The sequence below is a fragment of the Geotrypetes seraphini genome, chromosome 3 (assembly GCF_902459505.1).
Source record: "Geotrypetes seraphini chromosome 3, aGeoSer1.1, whole genome shotgun sequence".
In the NCBI taxonomy this organism is placed as follows: Eukaryota; Metazoa; Chordata; class Amphibia; order Gymnophiona; family Dermophiidae; genus Geotrypetes; species Geotrypetes seraphini.
Genome location: NC_047086.1, coordinates 47,123,934 through 47,137,609, shown reverse-complemented (window position 1 = coordinate 47,137,609; position 13,676 = coordinate 47,123,934). Strand labels below are relative to the sequence as shown.

The following is a 13,676-nucleotide window of genomic DNA, read 5'->3' as shown; positions in this document are numbered from 1 at the left end:
ATCACCTTTATCCACATGTTTATTCACACCTTCAAAGAAGTCAAGGAAATTGGTGAGGCAAGATCTCCCTCAGCTGAACCCATGCTGACTCTCTCATTAAATCATATTTGTCTACGTTTTCCACAGTTTTATTTTTTATAATTGTTTCCACTATTTTGCCCGACAATGAAGTCAGGCTTACCGTTCTGTAATTTCTCGTATTTCCTCTGGAACCCTTTTTAAAAATCGGCAAAACATTGGCTACCCTCCAATCTTTCAATACTACAAACGATTTTAGTGACAGGTTATAGATCACTAACAGCAGGAAAGCAAATTTCATGTTTGAGTTCTTTTAGTGCCCTGGGATGTATACCATCCAGTTCAGGTGATTACCGAATTTTCACGTAGATAACGCGCACCCGTGTAAAACGCGCACACGGGCATAGCGCGTGAAAAACACAAATTCATGTACAGAAATTTTTGTATACCGCGCATGCTGCCCGACTCTCCCGTCGCCGCACGACTCTCCTTTCGCCCACCCCGACTCTCCTTTGCCCACCCCGACTCTCCTCTGGCCACCCCGACTCTCCTTTGGCCACCCCGACTCTCCTTTCGCTCGCCCCAACTCTCCTCCCCCCCTTGAAGTCCTGTCCCCACCCTGAAAGCCTGATGCCCCCCTGACGTCCGATTCACCCCCCCCCGCAGGACCGCTCACACCCCCACCCCGAAGGACCGCTCGCACGCACCCGCACCCCCACCCCGAAGGATCGCTTGCACGCACCCGCACCCCCACCCTGAAGGACCGCTCGCACCCCCACAGCCTCCCGACCCCCCCCATCATGTAGAAGCTCCTACCGGTGTCCTGCTGCTTCCTCTTGGCAGTCCCGACTCCCCGACACGATCGGGGCAAGAGGGAGCTGAAGCCCTCTTGCCCCAGCCAACCGCGGCACCCCCGACCCGATCGGGGCAAGAGGGAGCTCAAGCCCTCTTGCCCCAGCCAACCGCGGCACCCCTGACACGATTGGGGCAAGAGGGAGCTCAAGCCCTCTTGCCCCCCCGACTCCCCGACACGATCGGGGCAAAAGGGAGCCCAAGCCCTCTTGCCCCGCCGACTCCCCAACTCCCCGACAATATCAGGCCAGGAGGGAGCCAAAGTCCTCCTGGCCCTGGCGACCTTCCCCGCTAGTTGTTCGGGCCAGGAGGGAGCCCAAGTCCTCCTGGCCCTGGCGAACCCCCCCCGCTAGTTGTTCGGGCCAGGAGGGAGCCCAAACCCTCCTGGCCACGGTGACCCCCTACCCCCACCTCGCACTACATTACGGGCAGGAGGGATCCCAGGCCCTCCTGCCCTCGACGCAAACCCCCCTCCCCCCAACGAACACCCCCCCAAGAACCTCCGACCACCCCCCTAGCCGAACCCCATGACACCCCCACCCCCCTTCCCCGTACCTTTGTGTAGTTGGCCGGACAGACGGGAGCCAAACCCGCCTGTCCGGCAGGCAGCCAACAGCGGAATGAGGCCGGATTGGCCCATCCGTCCCAAAGCTCCGCTTACTGGTGGGGCCTAAGGCGCCTGGGCCAATCAGAATAGGCCTGGGAGCCTTAGGTCCCTCCTGGGGGCGGGGCCTTGGGCACATGGGGTCGCGGGTCGGCTGGGGGGGTGGTCGGAGGTTCTTGGGGGGGGCGATCGTTGGGGGGGAGGGGGGTTTGCGTCGAGGGCAGGAGGGTCTGGGATCCCTCCTGCCCGTAATGTAGTGCGGGGTGGGGGTAGGGGGTCGCCGTGGCCAGGAGGGTTTGGGCTCCCTCCTGGCCCGAACAACTAGCGGGGGAGGGGGGTCGCCAGGGCCAGGAGGACTTGGGCTCCCTCCTGGCCTGATATTGTCGGGGAGTTGGGGAGTCGGCGGGGCAAGAGGGCTTGGGCTCCCTTTTGCCCCGATCGTGTCGGGGAGTCGGGGGGGGGGGGGCAAGAGGGCTTGAGCTCCCTCTTGCCCCGATCGTGTCGGGGTCGGGACCGCCAAGAGGAAGCAGCAGGACACCGGTAGGAGCTTCTACATGATGGGGGGGGGGGTCGGGAGGCTGTGGGGGGTGCGAGCGGTCCTTCAGGGTGGGGGTGCGGGTGGGAGTGCGTGCGAGCGGTCCTTCGGGGTGGGGGTGCGAGCGGTCCTGCGGGGGGGTGAATCGGACGTCGGGGGGGAACTATGTAAAAAAAAATTTGTACAATGCGCTCACGTGTATAACGCGCAAGGGTATGCGCGGTACGTAAAAACCACGTATAACGCGCGCGTTATATGCGAGAAAATACGGTAATCACTTTTTAACTTGCCAATTTGGCTTAGTACATCTTCCAGATTCATTGAGTATTCTTTTGGTTCCTCCGCATGATCACCCTTGAAAACCATTTCCGGTTCAGGTTGATCTCTTACATCTTCTTCCATAAATGTAATGTAATGTAATTTATTTCTTATATACCGCTACATCCGTTAGGTTCTAAGCGGTTTGAAGAAAATATACATTAAGATTATAAATGAGAAGTAAGAAGGTACTTAAAAAATTCCCTTACTGTCCTGAAGGCTCACAATCTAACTAAAGTACCTGGAAATTAATAAAGAAGAGAAAATAAAGATGGTTGAAAAAAGAAAAATTCTATGTGAATTTATAGGATGGAAATTAAACTGACAGTGAAGAACTGTATGAAAAATACATATGGAATTCAGTTAGAGAGGGTAGGTTACAATCTATTTATGGTATTTGTTTAATTGGAAGGTGTTAAGGTGGGTAATTTGGGGGAAGGTTATCTGAAGGTAGGTGAATCTTCTGGAGGTAAAAAAGGAGGGGTTAAGATATTTGGATGAATTTTTTGAAAAGCAGGGTTTTGATTTCTTTTCTGAATGTTTTGAAGTTGTCTGATATTGTCATAAGATTGGAGATGGAATGGTTGATTTTTGCTGCTTGTGTTGCTAGTAGGTTGTCAAACATTTTCTTGCGTTGTGTGCCTTTGAGTGGGGGTAAGGCGAAAGGGTTCGAGGTTCTTCTGTGTCTTGAGGTGGAGATTTGGTTTAAGCGGTTATTTAGATAGGAGGGGGAAGAGCCGTGTAATGCTTTGAATATCAGGCAGTAGAATTTGAATTAGATTCGTGCTTGTATGGGTAGCCAGTGAGAGTCTAAGAAGGCAGTTGTTATGTGATCATATTTTTTGAGTGAGTAGATCAATCTGAGGGCGGTGTTTTGTATGGTCTGGAGTTGTTTTATCATAGTGGCTGGACAAGGAAGATATAGGGAGTTGCAATAATCCAGCAGACCTAAGACCAAAGCAAATAATTAATTCAGTCTCCCCACTATGGCTTTATCCTCCCTGAGTGTCCCTTTTGCTCCTTGATCATTCAATGGTCCCACAGATTCTCTCACAGGTTTTTCTGCTTCTGATGTACCTAAAAAAATTGTTATGAGATTTTGCCTCTTTTACAAGTTTCTCTTCATATTCTTTCTTAGCTTTCTTTATCAATGCTTTGCCCAGATTTAAATGCTGGATGTGAAGTCACCACCATGTCAACCATATAGGCAGCCAAACATAATGGGGATGAGAAGTTTAATATTATCTGCAGTATACCACTTATCAGTCAAGATACCTACCCCTCCCTCCTAGGCTGCTCAGTCCCCCCCCCTCATGGTATGTGACAATAAGATGATCAACACACTGGAGTCTAAGCTTTACTTGCCTCTCTCCATGTGCAGAATAGAGACCATACAAGTCTGTCTGGAATCAGCCTCCATTCTCTCATGTGTTCTAATGATGTTCAATTGAAGAGATGAGTTAAGATGTCAATCTCTTTTATATCATTTTGATATCAGCAGTTTTTCCAATGATTAGATCACTTCATATGAGATGATTAGCCTGTGCCCTGATGATATGACAGAAATGCCTCCTGATGTTTTTCTGGAGGCTTTTCCCAAATTCTGGCTTCAGGCAGACTGGACTGGGGTTGATATGAACAAATGTCTTTGTCACAGATGCCCACGTTCCTTTGCTTGCATCAGCCAGAGTCACAGGTTCTTTCTTCAGAGAGGGCATGACTATGTAAGGTTTAATCATAGCAAAAGCTTTCCGTATTAGAGCATAAGGCACTGCATATTCTGTGATCTAAATAAAGTGTACTGCAGGTTTGGCATGATCAGTCTCTTTAATACACTACTTACCTTGTGGCAGGGGCTTTTACCCCTACAACATTCAGGTATACTTGGTATTTCCCTGTCTCCAGAAGGCTCATAATCTAATTTTGTTCGTGGCATTGGAGGGTTAAGTGATTTGTGGAAGGTTAGGGAAAAAAGTGTATCGGGAATATTGCAAAACTATAGGCTTTCTCTCTGTTGTAATACCTATATTAACACAGTGTTTTCATTTGCTTATCCTTATGAATTATTCATATTTTATCTGTTTTGTCTCATGCCTGTTCATTTTGCACTTTAGTTCAATATAATTGTGTATGTAAATTGTCATGAGATATTTCTGGTTCTATTTTTATAAACAGTATTTAAATCGTGGCTGTACGAGGTACTTTGCAACAAAAGAAACAGATAAGCAGATACTACAGAACCGCAAGAGTCCTGAGGTAGGCTATTGTATTCTTAAATGATTAATTGCTTGCCATTTGTAATCATTCTTGCCTTTCTAAAACTAGATATGAATTTATCACTTTCTATTTCTTGGAAAAATGTGTTTAAAGAAATCTAAGCTAAGTAACTGTTAAATAGTAATTAACGTAGCCAACAGGTAGCATGTGGAAGTGAGAAATAAATTGTGAAAAACAAATAGAAAAAAATAAAACACAAAGAAGACCATATGTACCATAAAGCAAAAGGGTTTTTCTGAAAGATCTAATGATAGCTCACAAATGGTAACCGGACAAGATTCATCTAAAGTCTGGTAACTGTGAGCACTTGAAGTCTTTGTCCCCAGGCTATTGAATTAGAATTTGGATCAGTAATTTTTGATCACTGAATTACTAAGTAAACGCAAACATCAGAGTTCCCATACTGTGATGACTTACATCAGGGGTATCCAATGTCGGTCCTCGAGGGCCGCAATCCAGTCGGGTTTTCAGGATTTCCCCAATGAATATGCATGAGATCTATTAGCATACAATGAAAGCAGTGCATGCAAATAGACCTCATGTATATTCATTGGGGAAATCCTGAAAATCCGACTGGACTGCGGCCCTCGAGGACCGACATTGGACACCCCTGACTTACATAGTCTAAGAGTGACATATTAAAGAAAGATTTGTATAGTTTAAAGAAATCAAACCATTTAGTATATTCATTTAATTACTGTGGCAGTCTTAGATTGCAGTACTGGTCCATATGTTTCTGATCAGGTCAAATCTTATACTATGAGCAAGGCAAACGCTGTGCACCAATACAGTCGACTCCACCTAAGTGCACGTCAGTTAAGCGCATGCTTCGGATATCTGCAGCCTACCACCATGGTCCCATATTTTTTTTACATTAACATCAATGGACGTAAACTCCAGATAATTTCAATTCTGATAAGCACACAATCTGTTTATACGCACTGATGTTATAAGTCCCACCTCTATTCGTTCACGTTATGTTCACTCCGGTTAAAAGCAATCACGTTCTCACGTTGATGAGCCACGTGTTTTGGATCAGCAGTCTAGGCCTGGCCAGGTGTTCGAACTTTCGAAACTGCGTCTCGTGGAGAAAAACCTTTGTCTTTGACTGAACGTGTCCCAACATCCTGGTCAAAAGTCATTGTCTCAGGCTGAACGTGTCCACCATGTTGGACAAAGTCATTGGCTTTGGCTAAACGTATCGATGTCTTAAAGAGACTTGACCAATGGGAGAGTCAGTTCACTATTGCAAAACATTACAGCATTCATCCTAGCCAGATTTCTAGGATTCACAAAAAAAAGTAAGTCATATTGAAAGACTCGCAAAACAACAGCAATCCTACCAGAAAACGGAAAAGAATTGGGAAGGCTGGAAACGTTGAACAGGCGTTGTTGCGATGGTTTGCTGAAGCTAGAAGTTGGCAATTGCCAATCAGTGGACCTGCTGATGGAGAAAGCAGCACAACTATCCAAAGAACTGAGCGTAGAAGACTTCAAAGCAACAAACGGATGGCTAGAGAGATGGAAAGTTCATAACGGTATAAAATTTAAGAAGCAGCATGATGAAAAACAAGACGCTGATGAGTTTGGTGCAGAAAGATGCATCATGGAAGTGTTGCCATCTGTCATTGGTGGATATGAACCATGCGACGTTTTCAACGCCGATGAGACAGGCATGTTCTGGCGTGCCATCCCTGATGGAATATTGGCTTTCAAACGCATTGAAACTGTTGGATGCCAAAGGAAAGATTGACATTGCTGCTCAGTTGCAATATGGACTGTAGTGAAAAACTTGAGCCACTGGTGATTGGGAAGAATCGAAATCCTCGGTGCTTCAAAAACATTAAATGCAACATTGAAAGCAACAAAAACGCATGGATGATGGCAACACTGTTGATTGAATGGTTGCAGAAGCTTGGCAATCTGATGAGAAGGCATAGGAGACACATTGTAATGCTGTGTGATAACTGTGCAGCACACAGCAATGACGTATGACTAACCAACATCAAACTTGAGTTTCTGCCACCAAACACGACCTCTTTGATCCAACCGATGGACCAGGGGATAATCGCCAACTTCAAACGTCATTGCAAGTCGCTCATCTTAAGATATGTGATGGCAGTGATTGATGCAAGCATGGAATCCAGCTGCTGAGCTCGTGAGAAAAATGATGGTTCTCGACTCTCTTCACATGATACGGGAGGTGTGGAGTTGAGTCTCATCATCCACGATTTCAAATTGCTATCGACGGGTGAGCTTAATTCACGCATCTGTTGAAACAACTGAAGCTGACACTTTGTCCATTGAACTCCCAGTTGGACTCTTGCCACAAGAGTTTGAGCTGTATGTCGCTGTTGACAACGATGAGCCCACATCGTCTGACAGCACTAATTCCGATATCTGTACAGTTATAAAGGACACTGCAGGCAACCAAGAATCTGATGAGGATGAAGATACTTCTGCGGTTATCACAACTAATGAAACACCTGCAGAGATTGTTTTCTTCTTGGATGCGCTGAAGTCCCTACACATGCTGCGTTGTTATATGGAGATAAATGGATGTCGCAACTATGGCCAGTTTTACAGCATCAGTAGTCAGATATACAGCCTGAATTGTGCAATCTGCGTGCAGAAAACAATGATTGATTATTTCAGTAGAATGTTGGTTTAAAAAAAGGTTTCCAGTATATTGAATATTAGACGGAACAGTGCTGTTTCTAAACTGGAAAATATGAAAAAGGATCTGCAAAAGTTAGAGGAATGGTCTAATGCCTGACAACTAAAATTCAATGCAAAGAAATGCAGAATAATGCATTAGGGAATTAATAATCGGAAGGAACCATATATGCTGGGAGGTAAGAAGCTGGTATGCACGGACGGGGAGAGGGACCTTGGGGTGATAGTGTCCGAAGATCTAAAGGTGAAAAAACAGTGTGACAAGGCGGTGGCTGCTGCCAGAAGGATGCTGGGCTGTATAAAGAGAGGCTTAGCCAGTAGAAGAAAGAAGGTGATTGGTCATTGGTGAGGCCCCACTTGGAGTATGTGTTCAGTTTTAGAGACCGTATCTGGCGAAGGACGTAAGAAGACTTGAAGCAGTCCAGAGGACGGCAACAAAAATGAAAGGAGGCTTATGCCAGAAGACGTATAAGGAGAGACTGGAAGCCCTGAATATGTATACCCTAGAAGAAAGGAGGGACAGGGGAGATATGATTTAGACGTTCAAATACTTGAAGGGTATTAACGTAGAACAAAATCTTTTCCAGAGAAAGGAAAATGGTAAAACCAGAGGACATAATTTGAGGTTGAGGGGTGATAGATTCAAGAGCAATGTTAGAAAATTCTACTTTACGGAGAGGGTGGTGGATGCCTGGAATGCGCTCCCGAGAGAGGTGGTGGAGAGGAAAACGGTGACTGAGTTCAAAGAAGCGTGGGATGAACACAGAAGATTTAGAATCAGAAAATAATATTAAAGATTGAACTAGGCCAGTTACTGGGCAGACTTGTACGGTCTGTGTCTGTATATGGCCATTTGGGAGAGGATGGGCTGGAGAGTGCTTTAGTGGCTGGGAGGGTTTAGATGGGCTGGAGTAGGTTTTAACGGAGATTTTGGCAGTTGGAATCCAAGCACAGTACTGGGTAGAGCTTTGGATTCTTGCCCAGAAATAGCTAAGAAGAAAAAAAATTAAAAAATTTAAATTGAAACAGGTTGGGCAGACTGGATGGACCATTTGGATCTTTATCTGCCATTATCTATTATGTTACTATGTGTAGAATTGTTTTATGTATTTTTTTTGCTGAATAAAAGTTTTATTGCATTTGACTGCAGTGTACTATGATTTTTCATGACTAAAAAGTGGTACTCCATTTAAGCGCACGTGGTGGTTCGGTCCAAAGGCCTTGCACTTAAGCGGAGTCGACTGTATTCTCTTATTTATGGCTGATACACTCTTTCTAGCTACAGTGATTGCTTGTTTACCACTTGCAGGCTGTTGACAGCAGGTTTTTCTTTTTGTTTTGTTTTTCATTCCTTAGTCATTGTGCACAGTAAACTGTTCTTAGAATCAATTGCAATTCTAATTAGCGTTCTCTTTGCTTTACACCTGAACCCCCGTTGAGACTCCTTGCAGACACAAATATGTGTGCAAGAGGCAAGCTTTGTTATTGCTTTAGAGTTATGTCTTGGAAAAGAAAAATGAATTGAAAGATATTTTAAGATCTAGTATTGGTTTCCACATTCAAGTTCTGCATACCCCAGCACACTTGTTTTCATGCTCCCTCCCTCCCTCTCCCCCCCCCCCCCCCGATTAGTTGCCATGAAATACGGTATATTTACATTTTCAACGCTAACAGGAATAATTTGTTTGCTTTGGTATCACCAAAATCTAGAACTTTGAGGATTCTTGAGAACCGGATATGGGAAATACAGATTATCTTGGATTCCCCAAACTAGCATTTTTGTTTTACTTCAGTTATTATATGTGCAGTACCTTAAAAATGATTTTTTCTAACTTGAGTTTGTTGTATTTGCTTCTGTATAATTGACATTCAGCTACTTTGTATTGATATGTATTATGAGAGATGCAAATAAACTGCACACTTACTTGAATTACTTTCTTTGTCTTTCCCATATATTATCAGGATGATGAGGTGATCCTTTTTATATAAATCTACACGTTTGATGTATTCTAGTGATTCTTAGACATGTTTTTGTGAAGTGCCTTCCTTTTTAAAATGCATGTTATGTTTCTGGATTTTCTGTGGACTCTTCCAGCCAGTTTTTGTGTATTTAATTTTTTAATATGAATTACAAATACTTGTTCTTCTAACTTAATACCTGGAAAAATGATCTTGCATGTTTTTTTCACTTTTGGCTGCATGGAATTAATAGTCTTTCTCTAGTTCTCTAAAGAAATACATTGCTAGATCTATGGTCATGTGGTACTGTGAGCAAGGGCTGGGGTGGGCTTCATGATTACACACAGTCAGACACTGTTGCAAGAATAAAGTAAAATTATTTATTAACTCAAAACTCTGAAGCCTGTTAACTTCATAGGATCAGGAACAAAGAAGGAGACCCTTGGTTCAGAGGGAAGAATCTGGAGGCAGGCGTCTGGCTGCCATACCTTAAACATAGTCTGTCTCCTTGGGGTGCAAGGTCTGGCCCCAGCCAGACCTTAATCAGGACTTCCAAGTGTTCAGTAGGAAAAAAGGTTAGCTTATATCAGCCAACCAAAATAGCTAGATGCATGTAGTCAAAACATTCTGGTGATCACTGGTTCCTTTCCTTGGCCTTATTAACCCAACTCTGGCCCTACCTGAAACAGACCAAAGGTCTATCATGCCCAGTATCCCACTGTTGGAAACAGAATATTGGGCTTGATAGACCTTTGGTCTGTCCCAGTATGGCAACTCTTATCTTTTATACTTCTGGTAGCTGCTTTCCTTGCTCCACCCCTCTCATGGCTCTTCCCGCTTGAGATGGTCTATGGAAATTAAAGTTGGCCCTAACACTGTGAGGGAATATCCAGCAGGGGGAGTTTTAGCATCCTATAGGCTCTTTCACTGGTTGTAATCAAGTATCTAAGATTTCTGATGACACTTATAAGGATCTTTTGAAAGAGAGGGATTTATTTTTTTTTTACTGCTTTATATTCTATCTGATGGCAATATAACACAGTATATATGTGTTCCTGCAACCATATGCTATTTCTCTTCTTCAAAGGAGGGCCTCAAGGAATGCATCTCATATACTTCTTGGACAGTGGCCCTTCAAAACAAGAGTGCATCCTATATATCATTTATTATGTTGGTTTACAATTTTTTTGGAGATTTGATGCCCCCTTTTTTCTTTTACAGTACTTGAAACAAGGGTCCTTGAAAGACCCACTGCTAGATGACCATGGAGATTTTAACCGAATGTGTATAGCTATGAAAAAGATTGGTTTGGATGATGCAGAAAAGCTTGATCTTTTTCGTGTGGTAGCTGGGGTCTTGCACCTTGGAAACATTGATTTTGAGGAATCTGGCCACACCTCTGGTAAGAACCCCTCCACCCATAATTGATAAAAATGATCATAAATCCAACCCCATATACTAATAATTAATTTCATCCTAGTAAAACCAAAGATTTAAGAAGTATGAGGAAACACCTACAGCAACCCAAGAGCAAAATGAAAAGATCTATGAAAATATCAGGTTTAATGTATATTGTTGTTCACTGGAGCATTGAATACTATTCAGTTTGAGCATTACAGTTGCTATGTTTACATATTACATTACAGATATGTTTAGCGTGGGTCCTGAAAAAAGTGCTCGTTACCCCTTTTGAGGCTAGAGTGCTGTTTAAGTTTGGTTGTATTTGTTTTAAGGTTTTGTTTGGAATGGTTCCTACTTATCTATCTTTATGCTTTGAACGATATAAACTTAATAGGATCACACGAGGACACTATTTATTTGTACAACCAACTATTAAATCCTACCGATATAAGAGATTCTTTGATAAATTATTTGAGTTTCAAGCAGGTAAAATGAATTCATGGTTATGTACCTTCATTTCTCAGGCTCATTCATATATGTCTTTTAGGAAGCTGCTGAAAACTGGCTTATTTAATAAATTTGTTAATTGATGTTTTTTAAATTTTGACTGGTAAAATGTACATTATTCTTTTAGACTGTTAGCCTGATTTTAATATATATTTTTAAATCAATTGTATTTTATTTACTGTTTGTATAAATTTTCTTTGAATGTGAACCGCCTAGAACTATATGGTGTGGCAGTACATAAAAATAAAATTATTATTATTATTATTATTTGTCTTGAGTTCTCACCCTTCAATCTTTCGCTTCTTTGTCTGTCTTTTATCTTCATATCTACTTCCTTTATCTCTTCTGTTTCTGATTACTTCTGATATCCTTCTTAATTCTTCTTGTAAAAAAATGTGTTTATGTATGTATGTATGTATATGTGGGTATGTTTGTGATCTTGCATTTCTATGGGTTTGTTTTGCATTTGGTATTCATGTTCTGTTAGGCACCTTCTGCATTTAATTGGGTATTGTTGTTCTTACTTGTCACCTTTCAATTTACTTAATCCGTTATGGCAACTACACTCAATGTGTAGAGTGCGCAGTTGGAGAGAAATTATGCGCTAGGGCTGCTTCCAGACCCCTGCAATAATGGGCCTTATATTTGATGAAAGGGTATTGGTATTGCATGATGACTGTCACACTATGTACTTCTGTGGTCTATGAGCACTGATTTTGCAGCATATATTAATCCAATGGACCAGATCATATGAGCTGAGAATCAAATACATGGTCATTTTAGAGGCATTTTTTGTTTAGGATTTTAGAGAAGGCAATAAAGATTCATTGTGCATAATGCAGGATGCAAAAATATGACATTAATAAATTGGATGAAGTTTTCAGTGATGATAATACTAGGGTTACCAGTCGTCCGGGAAAAAAGAACATGTCTGAGCTCCTGGATAGAATTTCCATTACCTGGCATTTGTCCAGGTTTTAGAAAGCCCCAACGAGCGCTTGCCGCATCTGGAGAGCCTCTGAGCATGCATGGATGATGTCACACATCCATGCATGCTCCAGGTCCTCCAGATGGAGCTGGAGCCCATCTGGAAGAAGAGAGAAGGTTTTGTGGAGGTGGGGCTGGAGGTGAAATTGGGTGGAGTCATGTGTCCAGTTTCCCGGAGAAAAATATGGTAACCTTAGATAATGCCCCTGATAAAGATCTTTGATTGAAACATGGCTTATTTTGAGTTTTGATTGGCTTTCTTGGTTTCTTCAACAGCAATATTAATTCCATTAGGGTTCTGGGATGATTTTTTTTTTTTCTACAACTAACCAAAGTGAGCTGGTGTGTGTATTTTGGGGCCAACAGTATATTTTCTATTTATACTGTATATACTCGAATATAAGTCAATCCGAATGTAAGTCGAGACCCCCCTGTTTCCCCCCAAAAAGGAAGAAAAATGGTTGACTTGAATATGTCGGGCGGCTTTTAATATTCAAGTGCCCTGCCCTGTTAGGCTCTGCACCCAGCCCCCTTCCCTCCCTCCCCTGTCAGGCACTTCACCCAGCTCCCTTCCTACCATGCACTGCACCCTTCCCTCCCTTCCTCCCCTATCAGGCACTGCACCCAGCACCCTTCCTTCCCTCCCTCCCCCCTGTCAGGCTCTGCACCCAGCACCCTTCCTTCCCTCCCTCCCTTGTCAGGCTCTGCATCCAGCACCTTGTCAGGCTCTGCCCCCAGCACCCTCCCTGCCCTAGCCTCGTACCTCATCTGCCGATCCCCGGTGGAGGTGCAGCGGGGCAGGAGCGAACTTTCCCAATTCCTACCCCTCTTCTAACCGGCTGTTGCAAGATCGTTTTTTCAGCCGCTGAGCAACACAAGCAGGAGTGAGATTTTGTCTCCCGTGATGCAGTTCAATTCTATTTATTACATTATTTTACTAAATGTCCAAATTTTTTTCAAAGCTAGATCCAGGTCTGGATTCAGCTAAGTGAAACTTTGAACACTTAGTAAGAGCACAGCAAACATTGCCTGGATGTAGTTAACAAAAAAATTTGGACATTTAGTAAAATAATATAATAAATAGAATTGAACTGCATAGTTATTAATTGGATTAAGGAGGTTTTTATAACTAGTGATAGCTCTGTTGTGAGAAACAGGGCAAGACAATATCTAAACCCTGCTTCTTGGAGCACTTGTGTCTTTTCCTCCTTTTACAAAATACTATATGATTTACAAGTTGGTGAATAGCCAATTTTTAGATGTGTGGTTTAGTCGAAATAGATAGTAAGATTATTTAAGAGTATTAATTGTATAACCTTGCCAGGCTTGCATAATGCTTCATAGATATACTTGGTAGACTGTTCCTACTTCTTGAAGTTTGTGGTCTAATAGACAGTCAAACAAGCAACAGAAGAAAAACATGAATGGGGAGGATGTTTGACTTAAACGCCAGGGCCAGCTGCAAGGAGTGATGCCTCTAGAGCAGGGGTGCCCACACTTTTTGGGCTTGCGAGCTACTTTTAAAATGACCAAGTCAAAATG

The 13,676-nt window shown here is 43.1% G+C and overlaps 1 protein-coding gene across 11 annotated transcripts in view; it reads left to right on the top strand.

The window, feature by feature from the left end:
- MYO6 (myosin VI) overlaps positions 1-13,676 on the top strand; it is a 426,976-nt gene that overhangs the window by 166,122 nt on the left and 247,178 nt on the right. For 10 of the 11 annotated variants that reach the window (XM_033936483.1, XM_033936482.1, XM_033936481.1 and 7 more), the window contains 2 exons: positions 4,503-4,583; positions 10,461-10,641. In XM_033936483.1, the coding sequence (XP_033792374.1) occupies positions 4,503-4,583; positions 10,461-10,641 (262 nt within the window). Of the gene's footprint in view, positions 1-4,502; positions 4,584-10,460; positions 10,642-10,719; positions 11,325-13,676 lie in introns of those variants that run through there. The other variant, XM_033936485.1, reaches the window with a different exon arrangement.